The sequence below is a fragment of the Borostomias antarcticus genome (assembly GCF_949987555.1).
Source record: "Borostomias antarcticus genome assembly, chromosome: 10".
Lineage (NCBI taxonomy): Eukaryota > Metazoa > Chordata > Actinopteri > Stomiiformes > Stomiidae > Borostomias > Borostomias antarcticus.
Genome location: NC_140243.1, coordinates 8,895,910 through 8,917,437, shown reverse-complemented (window position 1 = coordinate 8,917,437; position 21,528 = coordinate 8,895,910). Strand labels below are relative to the sequence as shown.

Here is a 21,528-nt window from a genome sequence, read left to right as displayed (position 1 = left end):
CAGTTTAGGGACTTTTCTAAGCTTTAACCCGTTTAAAAGAAGTAGTTTTGTGTTCGATGTAGTGGTCAATATGTGCTCCTATTAACCATGTGTTTTTTGTGCTTCGGCATGTCGTTGATATTCCTTTTCTAGTGATTCATTAGTCTCATCATTATTGCTTAGATCAAGTAACATTTCAAAACAGGCCGTCTTGCCTGAGATACATAAATTGCATAAAGAGAAGAATGAGTAACAAAAGGCAAATGTAAACAATAAATCAGTGCAGGTTTTTAAGCAGCTCTTAAGACAAACACACATTTCACTGTCATCAATAAGTGCAAATACACCCTAAGAGACAATGTTCAAGTAATTATAATAAATATATTTTCAGAAAACAAGCACAATTCTTTACATGCCAAAGTTCCCTCCCCTGTTCACTTGGAGGTGATATTTGCTAAATGTTTTCCTCTATTTCCTCCACAAACATTATTACTCTAACACCAGTTCAGTAAATTCTCATTCAGAGCAACTACGGTTGGCACAAACTGGCTCTCTGTGACAAAGTCTCCAGCGATGATGTTGAGGGAGCCGGTGTTGGATCCGGGAGCCTGTTCCCTGACCCAGCTCAGCAGCGCTGGGTAGGTGGACATCACCAGGTCCTTCAGACACTCTGTGGGGTGGGAGCAGATGTACCTCAGGTCCTCGGTTAGATTGATACCCGTGACAAAGAATCCTCCTGTCAAGCAATACACACACACACACACACACACACATAGTTCAATCATTTCATACATGAGAGATCTGAAATATTCATGTTTATGAGAGTTTATTACGTGACTATGTTAATAAAAGCAGTTTAAACACTCTAGCAATAGTAGCTAGGTAACCTGGGCGGCCATGTTGTTTCCTCCGCTCAAACTCCTCGATGAGAGATTCTGCTTTGCACTTGTTAGCCCACCAGTAAGGGATGTGCGACCACAGGTCACTGTGGTAGTTGATAACACTGTGCTCGTAGGAGACAATCACTTGATAACCTAAGGTCCATAGGCTCCTCAGGGTCACCGTTTCCTGTTTGAAGAAAATCATATAAGCTATATGTCTCTTTCTATGATCCTGAGGGGGTCACCATGTTTGGAAACATCATCCTCATCATCACTAACTGAACACAAAACTGGGTACCGTTTTTGGGCACAGCTTTGAAGTGAACACATTCCTTATGGTTGTGATGAGTAGAGTGTGGAGCTCCTGGTTCAGGCCCAGGAAATGACTGAAGGAGAGGATGACCACCTCCCTGGGATGAACATCTAGCCACTCTCTGATCTCCTTCAAAACGGTCTGTCGAGAACAAAGAACCATGTCAGACATCAACAAGTGCACAATCACAGTGGTGCTGCCGAACAGAGGAAATTAACCTTTGAAAAATCAAAAAAATGGGTTTTCTGATATCATAATTGGATTTAACTTAACATATACCTCCACGGTGAGCGTGGTGTAGACTCCGTGATAGAAGTAGAGGTCACTAGAGCTGTCGTTAGGTCTGTGTGCTATCCTGAGGTCACAGTACCTCACGCCACAGTCCAGCTGCTCCTGCACTGTAGACTCCTGCAGCACAACGGATCATAATCAGATGAAATGTCCGGCTGAGTAACTGCTTCACACTAAGCCCTCATCGCCAAATCACCTCTCTACACTTATCCAGCCTCCTCTCATTTCATGTTTCAAACTATCTCACTAGCTCACACACATACCATTAGCATTAAACGTCTCTACAGCTAGAATGAATTGGGCAAATGCTGCTCTTCGCATTGCGGGCCCAAAACTCTGGAACATTTCAGAAACAGTTACTATGAACACCTAGATAGGACACATCATTAGTGATGAACCCAGGGTCGTAGGGTGTTTGGGGTGTTTGATCATCAGACACCCTCACCTGGGTGACTAGTGTCTGAGCGGCGCGCTACACCATGGATCCCCCCTCTTGATCCACAACCACCTCGAAACAAACCAAGATCCCATCCCGTATTCCCCTGTAAACACTTAAAGAACTAGCAACTGACACCTATGGGACTTTAGTTTGTAAATGCCATTGATGCTAGTCATTTCCTTACTGTACTTTAATAATTATTATACTCTGTACCCTTGCACTTTGTCACTACTTTAGTATTTTTCATACTCTGCTACTGTATTACTGTATTCATTGATTGTAAGTTTGTACATTGTCGTTGTCTCCACGCTGTCACTGTTCTTGTATTTTTCTGTACTCTGCTAGTGTATTACTGTATATGTTGTTTGTAAGCAGGGCACATTGGTAAAAGGGACCTGGTCTCAGTATGTTCTTCCCAGTCTAAATAAAGGCTTCTATCTAAGCCCTTCAATTAAAAAAATGTCAAAGTCTCCATGGTCCTCATTCTAAATCTTCTGATCATTGTATCTGATCATTAGGTTTCATCAGTACCAGAATTCAGACAGAGACCCATTTCTTAGGGACAAGTTGATACAAAGACATACTTGCGTTTCTGCCCACTTGTAAACAAAAGGACGAATCAGAGGCTTCATGTATCTGTCCAGCTTTTGCAGCATGTCTGGCTGAGTGAGATCCACTGGGGATCTGTCGTTCTTGTCCAGACAGTAGGTTATTGCGTTGTGGCTTCCTACATGGACAAAAACAGAGAGACAGCATAAAGTATGTAGCACCATTAAGGTAAGTCTGATATAATTCAGCATGAACAACTGATCTGGGTTTTTTTATGTGAAATAAGTTGTTTTTTGAGTGTATAGTGTCCAGCTGAAGGGTATGGCATATGCCACATGCTTTATAGAAGGGGATTACTGGGGAATTACTATTATTACTGGGACATACTGAAATTCAATGTTTGTTTTCTCAAGCCTGTTAGTGTTGATTGATGGCAGGTAATGAGCTGCCCACTGTATACCTGGGATGGCCATGTCCCACAGAGGCAGGTCCCAGAGAGCACATGGCAGGTGACCCATCCAGGAGTCCATGGGGAGGTGCTTCAGGGACACTTCCTTCACTTCAGACACCACCACGGAAGACATATCTGGATCCTCCGGGCAATTAAACTTGCAGCTTCACAGTCAGTTAACTCTTAATATGTTAATACCCACACTTAGGCATACAGTACCCTCCAGGAATCTGTTACATCAGTAGCAATAAAGTCGATTGGTATTTTTGCTCAGTTTATAGATGATAATTTAAAATAATTCAAATATATTTGCAAGAAAGCCCATTAGCCTAAACTTTGGGGTTGCAGATGGTCTTAGAAAAGTGCCTAACTGGGCCATTTGAACATTGAACAAAGATAGAACCGGATAGAATCTCTTACCGGTTTATTAGGCTACATATGTATCAGCCTAGACCCCACTTACGTGTCAAGTAGTGCAAAGGATGCTTACAGTACCAAGCCAGGTTCATGGAGAGCCGGTATTGGTAACTGCAAAAACGGTGTGCACAAGAAGTCGTCCATTCCAAAATGCCACAAAATATCTGTGGATAAACAAAACAGGAAAATGGTAGTAGAACACTAGATTATCTGTTTCGAGTGCACTGCACTTGACTGGTCGTCCGATGCTGAATGACCCCCCCCCCTCCAACACACACACACACACGCGTTTGTGTGAAATGTACGCTGCACTCTTACTGCAATGAGACTATCCATCAACGTGAACCAATAAGCACAACATCCCTTACATCATAAATATTATCCCACATAATTGATGGCCTATATTCACATACATAGGCCTACATGATCAGAAATATATATTTTGTCTCTTATGGAATAGGCTACAATTTATATCCGCACTACAATACGCTAGTTTAGTGAGGGCGGAGGTTCACTTCATCAGGAGATGCAAGAGTAGCACTTCCCTTAAAGAGCCCATGGCAAATTATCCTGCTGTAGCCTAAATAAGTAAGATTCACTTCATTGATTAATGCATATATTAATTACATAACCTACCTGTAGGGTTTGCTGTCCTGAAATGTGTAACATTTGTTTGGATGTTGTTCCAGTGAAAACGCTGACCTCGGGAACTAGGCTACTAGAGAACCGGTTTCCCGATGAGTCGGTACTTTTCCAAATTCTGCACCTTTGTACAACAGGACCAGCATAGCTAGACAGATGATGCACTCTGTCCTACTGAAATGTAGCGATGACCATGACTCATTTGACAGGGAAATATAGCAATTCAAATAGCATAGACGCTGCACCCCACAGGGTTCACGTTAGTTTGATGATTGATAATAATGTATAGTCTAAGTTATGAGCATTCACTTTACGAAGAGCGCGTAGCCTACATGTGTCTGTTAGTGTGCAATGGTTTAAGCTTTGAACCCAGCTGTATTCTACCAGATGACAATAAGAAGTGTTTTGCCCTGTGGGAATTGAGAAATGCAATCTGTCCCCAGAGATGATTGAGTTTGAAGGCTACGCTGACTTAATATGACATTTCTATGATATGAGGACCCTCTCCTTGTTCCAGTAGTATTACCCTGCAGTTGAGTGAAGCACATCACTGACAGACGAGTAGCCTACAGGGAGCGACTGCACTGCACAGCTCGGCACTGTGGGAGTCTAACTGCTAGCCTATAGCCTATAATGATGTTTCCTCCCCGGTACTGAATCCAGCTTGCCATTTATTTTCACCACTGACAGAAGTGGTGACTGAGTCCGTGTGAAGCTTTACTCTCCAGGCAGCGGGGTCAGCCTGCGAGCCAGCACCGTGAACATCAGACGGACAACATGCCTGGCTCCATTTCTGCCTGTGGACCCTTCTCTCAGATCCTTCCACACTGATATGAGGATGATGCCACCAGCCCTCCAGTGAAGCTCCTGACAGGACTGATCTGTATTTATCATGTTAACTGAACACAGAGAGGGTGTACTGCAGCTGAATCAGAAATCCGTTTAGTAGCCTACTGCACTGCAGACCGTAGCATCCTCTACCACATGCTTCATCAAGTCACGACAGGGTGGGGTTTGAGTTTTTCTTCACGGGGTTTATTCAGGGACATGATGCCTGAGGCAGGATAGGCTACACGACGGTTTTATAGCATCGTTTGCAGCACCTACTGTGGGCAATAACTCTCACACTTTGACGATAAGCTTGATCTGCAACTTTTTTGATATCCTTCTCCTTCAAAGTGTCAAGCCACACATACACTTAAAACATTTAGAGGACTGGTAGTATCACATCAGAAAAGGATGCACAAGAGATCGCCTAATAGTAGTGGTGTTACATCGTCACCTTCACTTAGTACTTCAGCTGACAATGTAGTGAGATACAGTAGCTCGTTAATGAATTTAGGCCAGGCACCACGCTGGTTACGTGAACTACCCAGTGATTAAGATCAATCATTTGCTGTATGTTCTAAAGACCCTTCCCAAATCAGTTAATTAATGAGAAGCATTCAGCATGCAGTCCAAATGTTAAATGTGCATTTTCTGTCCTCATTACGTACAGGTTAATCATCGTTAACAGTAAAGACAATGCAGAAAATACAGAACAAATGCAATAATACATTTTCAAAATTTATTGAAAAAGGTATTTTTTCAGAGGAAAAACACAACAGTGAAAATCCGTAGGTCATTTTTCCACCGTTTAGTGTAAAATCAGAGTTCCTTAAAGAATGCATTTATTTTGCAGCTTGTAGTTCACCCACTTCATAACAGTGTTTTCATTGGCTGCTGGCAGATACAGTACAATGTAGATGAGGACATGTTTGGAAGTTCATAGAACACATACAGCAAATAAAAGCATACAAATAGAGATTTCCTTCATGCCAGACAGAGGAATGTGTTGAACACTTAAGTGCCATATTAAATACCCTCCTTGATACTAAAAACAAAGAGGCCAGGTAGTCTATCTGAAATGTCATAATGTAAAGTTGTGTTTACAGTTATCCACAAGGGGGCAGTAGAACCTCACTTGCATTCCAATCCACTAATCCATGATTAGTGGGAGTGTATATTCCTATTGGCTACTACATCTCAGAATAGGACATCCTTACTGACCACTGTGGGGTAAGACATGGAATGGTACTGAAACAATCAAATAGTTTCTCAGTCTCTCAGCTGACCTCATATCATGTTATTACTATTACATGACAAAATTGATCAAACTGGTGCAAGTAAAGTAAATTCATATTAAAACATATTCGCCCCATTGAACATTGAAAACTTGATGAAAACAAAAAGCTTTTTATATACCAATGGAAGAACTTGTCTCTGATGTATGACCCCCTCAAAAATGAAATGGGGAAAGGTATAAGTATTTTAATGCTAACTGTTCAAGTGAGAGAGAGAGAGAAAGAAAGAAAGAAAAGAGAACGAGAGGGGAAAGAAATAGGAAGGATCTTAATGTTAGTTTCACAAAACCTTTTCAATCTGGTACGTCACATTTTATTCAGCCACACAACCTTACTGTCAGAGGATCTTTCACTTGTGGCAAAAGGACGACTTACTAATTATACAATGTAAGTTTAAATCCACTTCAGTGTTGAGCTTGCCAATACACAATGTACAACCCACATAGCGGTTCTTTGATAATCAGTATTTACATATAACAATAGTAGTTTGAAAAGCAACTTTAACCTATGTAGGAGCAGAAGGGTAATGAAGTTTGGTTCCATTCAACTGTTATGTATACAAATTGCCAGTTGTGCAGAATATAGAGAAATCAATGCTAGCTGGAGTAGAGACGAGTAATTGAATCTCAGAAGACAGTACAAGGCCGCTCCTCTCACACCAAGTTTGGCGGGACTGACGACAGAGGGGACGCGCGTCGCTCAGAATCCCCCTGAGCTGACGTTCTGGGCTCGGAGGCCCGTCATGCATCTGGCTCTTTAGCTGCTCCTGTCTCTCATGTTGCACATACAAGAGAAAAGATCATGCCTCAGGCGGGGGGGGGGGGGCGGGGGGGGGCTAGCTCTGGTGTCTAAAAGCGCGTCCCAGACTGCCCACATCTGGCAGGGGCGGGGCTCCGGTGAGACGCGCTGTGGTCGGAGGGATGGTCCTGGCACTTGTGACTACCGCCGGTGAGAGGCGAGACAACCGGTGGGGTGGTGGGTCGAGGGATCGGCCGAGACGGCTGTCACCTCTGGACTGAGTTCCTAGAGCCCAGGGACTGCTTGCCTCGGCTGGCTCCTCTGCTGTAGTCTCCCCCGGGCGGAGCCCCCCTGCCGGGCCTCTGGTGCCTGCCCTTGGCCTCTGGCTCTGAGTCACTGAGCTCCAGGTCCGGGCAGTATCCGTCGCTCTCCTGATAGGGCCTGGCGCCGCCCGGCGGCCGCTCCGGCGCCGGCTTGGCCCAGGGCCGCTCTTTGGCCGAGCCTTTGCGGGACAGCTTGTCCGAGTCCCGCAGGTCCTCGGTGGTCCGCACCAGGCTGACGGTGGCGTCTTTGAAGGACCTGCTGAAGTTCTCCATGGTGGACTTGCGAAAGCCGCCCGCCTGGCCTCCCTTGCCCGAGACCTCGCTGGTAGAGTCTTGGTCGCCGAGGGTCGTCTGGCAAGAGCTGTCCTTTTGACCTATGAACTTCTTCTCCATGACCCCGTTGGACTTGGGAGCGTGCGCGCGCTGCTGGTCCAGTTTGCCGTTCCCGTTGGAGGGGTGGCCGTGGAGGGCAGCGTGGAGCGCCAGGGGTTTGCCCGTGGGTTTGACGATAGGCAGCGCGACGCCGCCGGGCGCGGTGCCGCTCTGTGACCTGTGACCTGAGGTAGTCAGAAGGCCGTTGGAACGCTCCTCTCTCCTCCCACGGCCGTGAAGCTGGGGCTTCCCCTGTCCCAGCCCCCCCTTCCCCCCTCCGATGCCGACGCGCTCGTGGACGTTCTCGCTGTTGTCCGGACACAGGGGCCCGTTCCCCGATTTGGAGCTGGACTTCCCGTTTCCCAGACAGACTTTGGGCATCTTGAGCTTCAGCGTTATCCTCGGCGGAGGGCGAAACAGCAGGCTCTCCACGGGGAAGGACACAGGGAGACCTTCACAGACAAACAAAACACACCGAAGGTTTAAACAAAAAAAAACAAAAAAAGTAGTACGTATTCAAAGACATCTTCATGATTTTTTTTTTCTCCAACTATAGTTTCCTGTTACAGAGGAAGTCTGTGACCAGCTACAGCCCCCACCCCCCCAAGCCTAAAACAGAGGTTATACATCTCACCAGCTGAGAGCTCCTGGTTGATGAGCTTCACGTGCATGTTGAAGATCTGCTCCTGGGCTTTACTCTGAGACAGCTTCAGCTTCTCCCTCCTGCTCACCATGTAACACAGGTTCCTGACCTGTGGGAGGGACATGCCACACGAAATGTCATCAGACAGAGGAACCACTGGCGTCCGCAAGGCTATTTCGACCTGAGCTTCAACTGAAACGGTCAAATGGTGGCGGCGGTGGCACGGACCGCCGCTCGGAGCCACACCCACCCTCTCCAGGTCCTGTCGCAGGTGCATGAACATGCGCATGCGCGTGTGGATGCTGTCCTCCTGGGGCTTCTGCAGCAGGTTCTCCTCCTCCTCCTTAGGGGGCAGCAGAGCCCTGTTGAAGTTGCCCTTGCGCTTCAGCTTCCAGTACTGGTAGATGAAGTCCAGCAGGTGCTGGGAGAGGCCCAGACTCTGGGCCAGCTCCTCGGCCTGGATCAGCGTGTAGAACTCCTCCTCCAGCTCCAGCAGCCTCTGGCCCCGCTGGCCCCCCCGCTCGGCCTCGGTGGGGGGCTTGGGCCGGGCCGGGCTCAGGCCGGGCTCCCCAGCCTTGGGCTTGCTGTGCTTCAGGCAGTAGGACTTGAACTTGACCTCGTCACCCTCGTCCAGGATGGTCTTCATCTCCAGGCTGTGCTCGAAGGCGCACGTCACGTGGAAGGGGATGGTGCAGTTCTTCACGGAGCACTGTGGGGGAGAAACAGCACCACGCATAATATGAGGTGTCATAAGTGCGCCCTTGTAAAGACTTACTCCTTTAGCAACGCTTTGTTTAAAAAAAGCTACGGCCGGCATCCCGTATAATTGCCTAAGCCTAATGCCTAATCGCCAGCAAACAAACAGGTGTGGAGAAGGTGTGGCACAGATACTGTACCAACACACACTCGTCACTGCACCCATTTCAGCACAGGGGCAGGCGGTTTACGTACACGCACGTGCACGCGCACACACACACACACACACACACCTGGATGCATGCGCCCGTCTTCAGTTTGCAGAGGCTGCAGATGAGGGACCACCGGCTGGGAGGGATGTGGGAAACCTTGGTGATGGGCTCCATCCTCTCTGGACAAGCTATGCTCACCTACAGCACAGGGAACATGGAGCAGGACACACAGCCGGCCAGTCAGTCAGATGAACCATCAGCACATTACTATGGGAGACTACAGTACAAGGCTAGTCAGTAGATGCAAGCAATTTTGTTTTTGTTACCTCAGGGATCCACAGGGCACAGCTGACGTGTGCCCACTTGATGCCCGCCCTGGTGGCCTTCATGGCACCGCCCTTCTTGGGGCACAGGAGGCACTGTGGGTCGATGCCAAGAACACACGTCCTGCACAGCCAGTTTCCATCTGGCACCTTCACGATACCGTAGCAGGCCTGGGGAGTGAGAGAGTTGGTGGTCAGGAGAGGTGGTCAGAATGCTACGGCGGGCCGTCTAGGACCACGGTCACATGCTCGTTTTGGGGGGGGGGGGGGGGGGGGGGGGGGGGTTTAGGTAGAAAAAGCAGGAGGGGAGGCACACCCTTTTTTCTCCCACCATAACAAAGGTGCCTGGCCAAAACGGTAACTCCAACTTGAAGCAAGATGGCCGCCTTTTTTCCCATTGCGGCCCCTCCCGGTTGATGTCTATTACAGGCCTCCTCCCTGGCTGTGACTGGCAGAGGAGGAAGCCGGCGTTTACCTGGTGAACGCAGATGTTGCACTTGTCGCAGAACACCATGTCGTTGCCCTCTTCGCTGTCTGGGGAGCGGCAGACATCGCAGATGACGTCCTCGTCGTACTCGATGCCCAGGCCCTCCACCGTCTCGATGGCGTGGTTCATGTTGTCGTGGCACTGCCTCTCCAGGGCCTCCATGGTGCGCTCCATCGTCAGCTCGTCAACAGTGATCTCCCCTGAGAGAGAAAAAGAGAGACGGAGAGAGAGAAATGGAGAGACGGAGAGAGAAAGAGAGACAGAGGGAGAGAAAAAAGGAGCGACACAGACAGAGACAGCCAGAAGAGAGAGTGAGTGACACAGTGAGAACAACTCTAACATAACTCATCTGTGTAACAGCTAGGGACTCTTTGATGGGAAGCTGGAGAAGCCCCTCCCTTACCCATCTGCCCCAGCTCCATGTTGAGCTCCTGCAGCCAGTACAGGTCCATGTCATCCAGGTCATAACGACACATGGTCTCTGCCAGCTCCTTGATGTTCACGTAGCCGGTCTCCGTGGAATCCTGACCCCAGCACTGGATGTACTTCCTCTGCCTGGTGTAGAGAACCTCCTTGGTCTTTTCTGCAATTATCCTGAACACACACACACACACACACACACACAACGCAAACACAAAAAAGGGTATTTGCTGTTAGATTTTGTTATGTACTTGACAATTGCACCACAGACTGTCCGGTTGCCCGAGGGGGGTGGCGTGGGCGTGCTGTACCTGATGGAGGGCTGGGGGATGGTGTCTGGGCTGGCCGGCACCTGCACCCCCTTCTCCCAGTCCTGCCGCCAGGTGTCGGCCAGCAGGTAGTAGTCCTCGGGGGAGACGTGGTGGGAGTCGGGAAGCTTCATCGCGCTGATCAGGTCTTTTCTGAACACCTGCTCGGGAGAGAGACAGACCAGGTTGGCAGGCAGGCAGGCACAAGGCTTGGGGGTGGGGGGGGTGGGGGGTGAGACGCGAGGGAGGAGGAGGGACAGGGGGGGGGGTGAGACATGAGGGAGGAGGAGGGACGGTGGGGGTGGGGTGAGATGTGAGGAAGGAGGAGGGACAGGGGTGGGGTGGGGTGAGATGTGTGGGAGGAAGAGGGACAGGGGGGGGTGGGGTGAGATGTGAGGGAGGAAGAGGGACGGGGGGGGGTGAGGTGAGATGTGAGGGAGGAAGAGGGACGGGGGGGGGGGGGTGAGACGCGAGGGAGGAGGAGGGACGGGGGGGGGGGGCTGTGCGTCGGCTCGCCTCCCCTTACCTCTGCCGGTTTCTTGGGCATGGGGACGGGGGTTCCAGGTTTGCTTCCATACTTGTTGGAGGAGCAGAAGGAGGTTGAAGGACCTGAAAGGTACAGTAGAGGCCGAGGTGAACAGACGCCGACCTGCTTCCTTCTCTTTCCTTTCAGAGGTTCTGCTGATTCGGCTGATTAAATGATTAAAGATTATGGATCTTGCGTAACGGTAATACTGCCTCGGTTTAGAGCAGCTTGTTCGCCATATTCTCACACACACTGAAAGGTGTCTGGGTGAGAGAGGTCCGTGTGCTGTATGCAGAAGGTTTACTCACTCTCATTGTCAGAACTGTCACTGCTGCTTGAAGACCTGAGACGTTTCATCCTGACGTATCCTGCAGGGAGGAGAAGAGAGCAGACCGCAGTCATGGCCAAGAAGACACAGAAGGACAGTTTCCTGGACGCAGATCAAGCCTCGTCCTTAACTAAAGAAAACATCCGTCAACAGAGTCTCCACTGACAGAGTGGTTGAATAAAAGAGAGAAATCATACAGGCCTATGATGATCAGCCCAGGGCACCAAACAGCTTTTGTATTGCCTTTAGTAGTAGAAACATTCGTTTTTGTCAGATTTCAGAAAAGAATGATTCATATTCAAATAACAACCATCGTCGAGCCGCAACAGTGTAGTTGATCACACTCATAACGTCATCAAAGAATCCTGGACTCGTGGTTTTTCAAGAACTGGACTGATACAGTATTTCAAAGATGGACATGCGGAACACTCTTTGTCTGAACAGTGAATTTGTCACTCACCATAAATTTCAAGTCGAAAAGCATGCTAGGGATTCCTCTAGTGCACTCCAAACAGCCTCCTCTCATCCCTGTCAGTTATAGGAAATGAAAGGCAAGTTAATACAGTCGCTCAAGATAACACCATCAAAACGGGCGTACAGTAGATAGATAATGGGATAGGTTTATGGCTGCATACCCAGTGGCTGAGAATGTGTCAGTGTTTTATTATGGCCCTGTGGATGGATATTGGCCTGGCATCGCCAGCCTGATCTCACGAGCTCACATTCGATTTCACTCCACAGATCAGTCTGGATATCCAACCGTTCGAACGGAATCCGCTCGAACAGAAATTTGTTTGTGCCAATCACAATCGTTTATCTAATATGGGGCGGGTTTAATAAGATGACGGAAAAGAGGAGCGCCGTAGAGGCATTTTCGCTGATTGGTTGTAGGTCTAGCCAATTGTGTCCAGAGGCATTTTGATCTACGCCCGTTGGTAGCGCCCCTTAGGAATCGCAAAGCAACTGTGAGTTTCCAGACCCTTTGCATTTTTCGCGAATTGGGTCTGGCGAAGCCAGGCTAGATGGTTAGATCTGCCCTGGATAAATATTGGGCCAGGTCAAGCCACGGGGGGGGCTCTGCTTGCAACAGCGACAATAGCACACATACAGGCCTAGGCCTACGTTAGGCTTTACAGTTGGGACACAGCAGCACACAGTCAAATGAAGCGGAGAGGGAGTGTGCTGCTGACGCAGGTTAGGTTATATCTGAGGAGCAACGGTGAAGTGTCAGATACAAAGGACCCTGTTCACCCTCCTACAAAGAGGGACTCAAAATGCTCCTCGATTAGAGAGCTCTCCGTTTCAACAGTCAGGACGTGCCTCACATTCCCCATGAGGGCAGCAAAGCGTAGGAAAAGAGGCACAAAACCCATGTCTTACTATACACACCGCTCCAGACCGAAAAAACACACTACCTGTGTGCCAGAACCAGGCCCATAGCTAATATGAATGGTTTGAGATAGATAAAGGAAATTAGACACTGGTAAACCTACACTGACTGGCTTAATACATAGGCCTAATTACAGGGCAATTTCAAACCCATAACAGTAAACCCATTGCACATGTCTGACAACACTGCTAGGTACACTCTCAAAGAGCTCTAAAAATACTCAAAACAGGAAGTCCTAACATGGAGTCCCTCGCCCTGGCCTCCAGTTTGTGTGAAGATCACGCCGTACTGTGGGTCTGTAGCTAGCAGCACCCTCTACAGACCAAATCTACAGTCACAACAAAAATGCTGGTAGTTTTGAGGTCCCAACAAACCATACCAAAGACAGGAGAACAGGGCTGTAGCTGCATAGGATGATCCTCCACAGCTATTATAATAAAATAACCTTGGTTTATGGACTCCTTTGTTTCAGCTGTTCAATGGATGAACCTTTACCCAAACAACTATGCACACTATGCACAACTGTATACCCGAACGTAATTTAACTGCACTGCCTACACCATGGACACAGACAGTCACCCATGATCAGATGGGATGAGTAAATGAGGATGACACTGACAGACTGCTAGACTACGGATAGTAAATTGCCAGTTTGGGAACCTTTCAATGTCTAGCTGAGTACCTAGGACTGGAATGAGCGGATTAGCACTGATAAGACACTATAAGGACAAGCGATTACAAGAATTCCAATGTACCTGTACAAGTACGCAAATAAACTTTTGTATTCTAATCTTACGTGTCTCCCGGCCAACATGGCTATTGGACTAGTAGTAGTAGTAGTAGCAGCAGCAGCAGCAATACTTAGTTACTGCACAGTGTAGCAATTTGCACAAAACACCCTCATTTAGAGTTGTAAATTCAGAAATTCATGGAGGGCCAGAGTCATTGGCTCAACCTCTGAGACAGATGGAGGCCCAACCTATATCTGGTCTAAGACGGGCAGCTGCTCAGCCACAATAAACATGTCAGCTCTGCTATGTTGAATGTTATTTACAAATCACAGATACTATGGCCACTCCGAACCCTGTAGCATTGGTGTCATACGGCACAATGGCATCACCATGGGGATAAAGTTGCTGGGTGCTTGGCACTCTCCCAGTGTGTTCTCAGACCCGCTCTTCCCCCAGGGCGCCGGCACACACTCTCAAGATCAAGACAAGACGTGGGTGACAGGAACAGGCTGCACCTGCTATTGACACAAAGCTACCCACTACACTGCCTCCTTGAGTAGTAATTCACAGCATAGTCTAGTGATTATAGCTTTATGGAACTGTCTTATCCATACAACCCCCTTTAACAACATCCTCACTGTGAATTTGACTTTCTAGTGTCTAGCTAGCCTGAGTCTCACTAACAAAAGTCAGGTTAAAACAGAAATGTTGAATCAAACTGTACAATTATCTTGTTAGAATATTAGATGACTCGCAATTTGATAAAGCGTAGGCTACAGTGTTATACCATATCACTGGTCTAAACCTATAGCCTACTGTTTACTAGCTATGAGTGATATTATTGCTGTGTATAAAGCTTTTTAGGTCGCAGACGGATACATCAACATAAAAAGTAGATACTAGAGTAAGGAAAATCTGATTCTGTGAAGTAGCCTAGCCTATGTTAGAATTTCAACACGATGAAAATTCGCGCTCTCTTGTGCCATGATCGCACAGCGGGACCCCACATGGGAGGAGCAAGCAGAATCCTTCCAGAATTCCTAAGAAAATACTTCCGTTTTAAAAATGCACTTTGCTACAGAAGAAGAAACGGGATTTGCACATATTCAATGTGCCTGGCTGAGACAATTTAATTCACATTAGTCGAATTTAAACCACATAAATTCATAAAGGGTGTGCGATGTTCGCTCTTTAAACCTTAACTGTATGTCACCATCAAGCCTTTTAGCTAACGTTACATTCATGTGTAGCTAATATTCACAATAACATTATTATGCAACAACAATTACAGTAGCCTACAATCTGTCCTTTCTACACAAATTGCCCGAGTGACTGTCCAAAAATGTAAATATACACATGGTAGGCTACCTCGTGGTAACGTTAGCTGGTTAGATCCTTGCTATAATGTTATAATAATGTGTCATTGTTGCAACATTATTGCAGTGTTAGAATAATGTGTCATTATTATTAGTGCAAGACAGTAGCTATGTCGGCCTTGGCGCCAAACTCGAGCCTTACTAACTGAAAGATGAGGACTACAGCAGCGGCTCTCCAGTGACTGAAATCAAACAAGGGCGCCATTGCCCTCTCCTACAAAATAGACTTCCTCATGCTCATAGAACAATTATCTTACAGTCAAATCAAACGGTTATGTCGAGTATAGGGTCGATGTTACTAGCCACATAGTATGTAATATCATCAACACAGAAAACGAGATTAAAACATGTTATTTCTCAAATATAAAGAGTAAGCAGGCCCACAGCCTGGATAAGCTATACAGGGCAAGCCTAGCACAAGAGCCCACAGAACACACAAGCTTTATGTTGAGCGATTTTACCTTGGATTCACGTGCAACTTTGCAGTTTACTCCAATCGGAAACTGCCTCGATCAAATGCCTAACATGTACATGTACCACGGAGGTACAATGACACAGATTTCCTGCAATTTGTTATATTCCACAGAGAATTTCCAAGAGCAGCAATTTCTCCTCCACCAACACGGCACAACAGCCCTATTGTACCGCCAGTTCCGCAGGGTCCTAAACTCCGCCCAATCCATGTTGATCTTGTGTCAACTTGTTTTGAACGACAGCGTTCGCCTACACCAGAAAACCTACATACCTAAAATATATAGGCAGGGTCCAGACTAGGTCCAGACTACCTGCATCTCAAATCGGATGGTAAACAGGTCGAATGCAATCCAACAGACCCAAATTAGAAAATTGTCCCCACCAAATAATGCAACAAAACTGCCAATTTTGACAATGTGTATTGATATGCCATGTTACAATCAATTCTACAAATAGAATCATTTACAAAAATGTACAAATACAAAAGTAGCGTACATCAATCATTCACAAAATAAATACAAATGTTTATTTTGTCAAGGAGCTGAGATTGTAGTACCATTTCAATTCAAAGTTTTATTTGTCACATCATACCAGTACAATGAGCAGCAAAATGTTTTTTCCCGCAAGCTCTTAATTAAACCACAAAAGCACCCACTGACAAATACACTCAAAACATTGTGTATAATAAGTAGCCTACTTTTATTTATCCAGTTCTTATCAATTACCTTAGCTTGATGCATGGAATCTGCAATCCAAGACGTGTGTGTTTAGTCAATGCCACAACACTCAACACAGAATTCACCCTTTAAATCATATTGCAGTTTCTCCTTGTCCAAAGACTGCATTTAATGAAACAAAATATACATTTGGCCAAACACATTACAAAACAAAAATCTGATTACATGAACCATCTATAAAACCCTAAAGCTAACAGCATGTCTGGAAACTAGAGATTACTCACAGAACCACAAAGAAAAGCCCTCAAGCATTCCCTCAAGCATCCTTTTGCTTTTCACTACAAACAGTTACCAAATTATCTACATTTCCAGTAAATAGCTACATTCACATAATATACTGTAAACTAAAGATTGATGAAATACATTCAATAAATATTCATAGCATTAATAAATGTCCATGTTTACAGAGTGGTTTACAGCAAAAAAAACTAAAGTATTTTCTAAATGGCATGGGGATGTAGGATAATCTAATCTCTGTTGGTAAAGGGTGCTACCATTTACTTTCCTACCATTCTGATTCAGAGCCAAAATACTGGTAAAACAAAACAACAGCATATAAAATTAATAGGAAATATGATTTGTTTAGATGATTGGTGAATCACAGCCCCATTTGCATGTCAGCAAAGTTGAAGAAATTATCCACATCTCGAGAAGAAGTACTTTTGTTCTCTGAAACAAATACCTGTAAAAACACAACACAGGAAACATCAGACATCAACAATGTATTTCTGTATGAGGAAGTAGGTTAAATCAGGATGTTAAGATTAAAAAAATGTTACCTTGGTCCCACTGAACACCTCGCTGGCAATGTTCTTACAGGCGTCTACCACCCCATTCCCGTTCAACTCCAGGGCAACAACCGGGCCTTTGGTAATTAATAAACATTAGTAATTAGAAAACAAAACTGTGCACAAAAGATGAATACAGCACACTACACTCACCCACTGATACCTACATTCAATTGTCCAACCTGCAAATCTAGCATAATAACCAGTGAATAACAAAGGGGGCGATATGGTCAAATTAATCAGGAACTCTGAAGCAGGGAAAGAGTGCTGGGCCAGACTGCACGCCTCCAGAGATCTTTAAGAACTGTGACCATGATGACATCACCTTGGACATCTGCAACCTTGCTCTAATGAAAAATAACAAGCCTGATATATGGTCTCTCTCCAACATCATCCCAGTGCCTAAATCCGGGGATCTCTAAAAGCTGGACAACTACCGCGGCATCAGCCTGACCTGTATCATTGCAAAGATGTACAACCGCATGATACTTAACAGGCTGCGGAGTGCCATCGACCCGCACTTGAGAGGGAACCAGAATGGCTTTTGAGAGGGGAGGTCCACAGTAACTCAGATCTTGGCCCTAAGGAGGATCATCGAGGAGGTGAAGAAGAACAACATGAAAGCGGTGCTGTGTTTTATTGATTTCAAAAAGGCATGACTCAATACATAGAAGGCCTATGGTGTTCCCCCCCAATTTACTTTGGGCCATAGGAGCCATGTATTCCAACACAAGGGCAAGGGTTGTGACGCTTGACGGCAACAGCAAAGTATTTTGACATCATAGCAGGAGTGTTACAAGGGAACACCCTCACACCCTTCTTCTTTATAATAGTCCTGGACTACGCACTGAGGCAGGCAATCCAGGGAAGGGAGGAGGATCTCGGCTTCACTATAACACCTAGGAGGTGGAGAAGGTATCCCGCTGTAGACCTAACAGACCTGGACTACACCGACGACATCAGCCTGATATCTAACCACGTGAGGCAAGCACAAGAGTTCGGGACCAGAGTGGAAAAGAAATGTGCCAAGGTGGGTCTTGGACTGAACGCCAAGAAAAGTGAAGTCATCACCTATAACACTCCAGAACATCTGCCCCTACTGACAGCTGAAGGTACTGCTCTGAAGGAGTATGAGGACTTCAAATACCAGGGCTCTTGGGTAAATTCATATACAACAGAGCAGGACCTCAAAGTGAGGAAGGCGCTCACATGGAGAGTTCTAAATGGCATGAGTAACGTCTGGAAATACAACCTCCCCGTGAAACCAAGCTCCACTTCTTCGACGCCACCGTGGAGGCCGTTCTCCTGTATGGCTGTGAGTGCTGGATCCTGAGCCACTCCCTGCAGAGTTCGTTGGACGGATGCTACAACAGAATGCTACGTGCAGCACTGTCTTTAAGTCATAACGCGCACGTCAGTATTGAAGATCTGTACAAGGCCTAGGGTGAATGGGAAGATACCAGCAAGAAGAATGAGGTTGGCTGGGCACTGCTACAGACACCATGAGCTTCCAGCCAGCAAGCTAGTGTTATGGGAGCCATCTCCATGGTGCGGATGGAAGTTGCGAGGACGTCCTACCAAAACATTTGTGGACATACTTAAGATGGATACGGAAGTGGAGATCATCAATGAGATCGCCAGGTGTATGGAGGACTGGAATAACTGGAGACAAAAGATGGGATGCCCATCTGTGGACGACCCGATGATGATGATGACGATGAATCAGGAACTTACCCTTGGTGATCCACTCAGTGAGACCCTCAGCATTGTTCTGGAAGACTCTGTTCACATCCTCAGGGCGCATGGACACCTCCTTTGTTTGGATCAGGACAAAGCCTTTTCCACTGGCCTGTATCAAATGTAGATTAACCAGAAGGATATTTTGCATTAAAACAGATCTAGATCAAATCTGTAATACCAATCCTCAACCTTACACATACTGCAAATCACAAAGAGTAGAGCAGGACAGGAATAAAACATGAATTCAACAGATTCCATTCTGATGAGTATGACTAGTCCATGACCCATTCTCTTATGATGAGTAATGCATACTTTGACGTTAACACACACATACATGGAATGCTCTGAAGGTAAAGAGATACCAATGAAACTCAGGCTGACTCTCCTGCCTTTTGTACCGGTTCATCCACAACCAAATATAAGCATTTTAAAGTATAACTCTTCCAGACTGTAGCTGATCAAACTAATCTGTCATTTTATGCTGTTCAGATATGATGCCTACAGGCCAACACACAATGTTCTGAGTTTCATATCAGAAAACAACATGGAGTTACTAATAACAAGATTTTACAGTAATATTTCTGAATGAATATTTAAAAAATCATACATTTGCAGTTAGGGTTATGGTTATTCTACATTTCAAAAGGAGTATTGGGTTGTGCAAGGAAGTCAGTGTCAGCTCCAAAATGGGAAGTTGAGGTTTACCACCAAGTCAAAAGCATCATGGAAAATGTCTCAAGACGTTTTTTTAGCAAATCACACTTCCTTCCTCACCTCATCAATGAGTTTTCTGGCATTTGCAGTCGTGTACTCCCCAGCAAAGAACACAAAAAGGCAGGACTCGTCGCTGTCTTTGCGCCTCCCCCCCTTCGTCAGGGGCACGATGCTACGCGCGGCGTCAGTGGAGATCCGGACAGCTTTGAACTCCGACTCTGCGTCCGGCGCTGGCACATGGTCCAGCACTACTGTGTTCTCGGGCAGCAAGCTCCAGTTGGTCTCGCCAGAGACCGGTGTGAAGTCGTGGATGTTGCTCCAGTTATTGTTGAATATACTCAGCCCAGCATCCTTGAAGTGGAAAGCCAACTCAGGGTAATAGTACTGGTAACAGCCGAACTTCATCCCCGTGGACGACTCAATGATGGGCTGCGTGGCACAGCACAGGAACACCTCCATCTTCTTGCAGTCACGTGTGCGGAACTGCTGGCACGCTACCACACACTTGATGTCCTTGCAGTCTCTGAAAAACACACTGCCCTTCACAGGCCCCAGGACGATGCGGCAATTGACACAGTCGTCAATGGTGATTGTGGCTGAATTGTCAAACACATAGATGTTGCAGTTCTCACATTCTTGGATGACAAACTGCTGCCCTTTCAGCGTCCCTGGTAATCGGCCTATGGTGGCATCCTTGAGGCCTGTCAGCATATAGTCCTTTGGATCAACCTGCAAGAAGACCAAGAACAGACCCTCAGAATAAGAGACTATGATCATGATGTCAGTTATTAGCTGCATATGATATTATGATACATTAATATATTAATTCTCCCTTCTGCATGTCTGCTGTTGACTGTTGTACTAGGTATTGTAGAAGCAGATCGTGTTGATTCTCAACTATTCATGCCAAATGGCCAAAGGTGGATCAGACCTGTCAACAGCCCCTCTCAGCCAGAGACGCAGGGTGCATTTGACAGCCACTAACCACAACACACAGACTGTAGTCTGTAACTTGCTTGATGATGGCGGGACCTTTTTGCAACGTTAGTAGTAGTAATCCATGGCATAGTTTTTGGACAGGTGCCAAGTCAACTTGTTGCAAGTCGTGCAGTGACTTTAAGCCGATAATGAGCTCTATATCCTAGCGAACTAGGCAAAAGGTTTGAATAATTTGAGCTTCATGTGTGCACATAGCTAGCTAACATCATTTACAACAATTGTTTAGGTAGCGACTAGTTCAACTGCACGTCATTAGCAAAAGCAATGTGCAGATTTTATTAATCGTCATCGTCACACAAATGTATCCAGCATAGTGGCTACCTCGTACAACAGACGAATGTTGCATAAAAAGCAGCTTGAAAATAGCAACTAGCTATGGCGTTATTACAGCCTAGCCACAATCTCTAACTCCCTTCTTCAGTCACAGGTTGGGGCTAGCTAGTTCGTGTCGTGACATGCTGCGATGGCATGAGTTGTTAGCTAGCTAATAATATTAATGACAATTTTATAATTTGGCAATGGTTGTGTTCTTTTATCAGTGCCAAGCATTCTCCATACCTTTTCACGCTTATCCCAACTATATTGCTTGGGCGCCTCCTCTGTGTTATTACTGCTGCTGGCATTGGTGGGAATGTTGTTGCTCGTCTCTACCGTCGTCGTCGTCGGAGTAAGCTCTTCTTTATCAGGTGATTTTCTTTTGGATTTTTTGGAAAAGAAACAGCCCATTTTGTTCTGCTAGAAGTAGCCAATTATCTACAGCTGATTAGTCGTCAATCCTCAGACAATAATTTCTACTTCCGACCAGACCGCAGACATTTACTTGGTCTTGCCACTCTGTTTCAAGATTATCACGCACTTGAAAGCAAAGCTTCCCGTTTCCTTGCTCTTCTTCACAGCCAATCCATACTTTGCAATTCGTTACTTGGTAACAGCGAATCACGGACAAGAGAGGAAACGAGGGCATCAGCGAATCAGAGGAGCGGAGAGAATTGGGGCGGGCATTGGGCGTTTCCGTACCCCATATTAGAGGTTACACAATTAAAAGCCCGATTACTGAAATGTTTTATTGTTTATGTGTATTGTCTCTTTTCTGTCTGATTCCTGTATACACTCCACTT

General features: G+C 46.3%; 3 protein-coding genes across 4 annotated transcripts; all 3 read right to left on the bottom strand.

Annotated features, from left to right (window-relative positions):
* Window positions 1-473: 473 nt before the first annotated feature.
* plcxd1.1 (phosphatidylinositol-specific phospholipase C, X domain containing 1, tandem duplicate 1) lies at window positions 474-3,036 on the bottom strand (the record flags this gene model as incomplete). The annotated part of the gene is made up of 6 exons (XM_084444442.1): window positions 474-715; window positions 867-1,047; window positions 1,159-1,314; window positions 1,453-1,581; window positions 2,488-2,630; window positions 2,913-3,036. The coding sequence occupies 6 exons, from the start codon at window positions 3,034-3,036 to the stop codon at window positions 474-476; spliced, it is 975 nt and encodes a 324-aa protein (XP_084300568.1).
* Window positions 3,037-5,584: 2,548 nt separating this feature from the next.
* On the bottom strand, window positions 5,585-15,554 carry jade3 (jade family PHD finger 3). 2 transcript variants are annotated; one of them, XM_084443741.1, is made up of 12 exons: window positions 15,420-15,554; window positions 11,922-11,989; window positions 11,442-11,501; window positions 11,134-11,216; window positions 10,611-10,768; window positions 10,283-10,473; window positions 9,868-10,079; window positions 9,396-9,563; window positions 9,151-9,267; window positions 8,412-8,870; window positions 8,153-8,270; window positions 5,585-7,970 (listed from the first exon to the last, which is right to left on the bottom strand). In XM_084443741.1, the coding sequence occupies exons 3-12, from the start codon at window positions 11,488-11,490 to the stop codon at window positions 7,090-7,092; spliced, it is 2,436 nt and encodes an 811-aa protein (XP_084299867.1). In that variant the 5' UTR covers window positions 11,491-11,501; window positions 11,922-11,989; window positions 15,420-15,554; the 3' UTR covers window positions 5,585-7,089. The 2 variants fall into 2 exon arrangements, with proteins under 2 accessions (XP_084299867.1, XP_084299866.1); XM_084443740.1 differs by lacking the exons at window positions 11,922-11,989; window positions 15,420-15,554 and having other exon boundaries at window positions 11,442-11,621.
* Window positions 15,555-15,926: 372 nt separating this feature from the next.
* rp2 (RP2 activator of ARL3 GTPase) lies at window positions 15,927-21,283 on the bottom strand. Its single transcript, XM_084445005.1, has 5 exons — window positions 20,969-21,283; window positions 19,472-20,140; window positions 18,692-18,806; window positions 16,949-17,034; window positions 15,927-16,851 (listed from the first exon to the last, which is right to left on the bottom strand). The coding sequence occupies exons 1-5, from the start codon at window positions 21,134-21,136 to the stop codon at window positions 16,768-16,770; spliced, it is 1,122 nt and encodes a 373-aa protein (XP_084301131.1). The 5' UTR covers window positions 21,137-21,283; the 3' UTR covers window positions 15,927-16,767.
* Between the last annotated feature and the right edge of the window lie 245 nt (window positions 21,284-21,528).

What these genes read in the sequence shown, in the direction of transcription:
- jade3 (XM_084443740.1), bottom strand. Translation starts at nt 11,535, where the DNA reads ATGACTGCGGTCTGCTCTCTTCTCCTCCCTGCAGGATACGTCAGGATG. An exon ending in ATCCCCCAGCCCTCCATCAG is followed by an intron (nt 10,474 to 10,610) that starts GTACAGCACGCC and finishes GTGTGTGTTCAG; the next exon opens with GATAATTGCAGAAAAGACCA. An exon ending in AGACGGGCGCATGCATCCAG is followed by an intron (nt 8,871 to 9,150) that starts GTGTGTGTGTGT and finishes TCTCCCCCACAG; the next exon opens with TGCTCCGTGAAGAACTGCAC.
- rp2 (XM_084445005.1), bottom strand. Translation starts at nt 21,136, where the DNA reads ATGGGCTGTTTCTTTTCCAAAAAATCCAAAAGAAAATCACCTGATAAA. An exon ending in GTTGGGATAAGCGTGAAAAG is followed by an intron (nt 20,141 to 20,968) that starts GTATGGAGAATG and finishes GTCTTCTTGCAG; the next exon opens with GTTGATCCAAAGGACTATAT. An exon ending in CACTGAGTGGATCACCAAGG is followed by an intron (nt 17,035 to 18,691) that starts GTAAGTTCCTGA and finishes TAATTACCAAAG; the next exon opens with GCCCGGTTGTTGCCCTGGAG.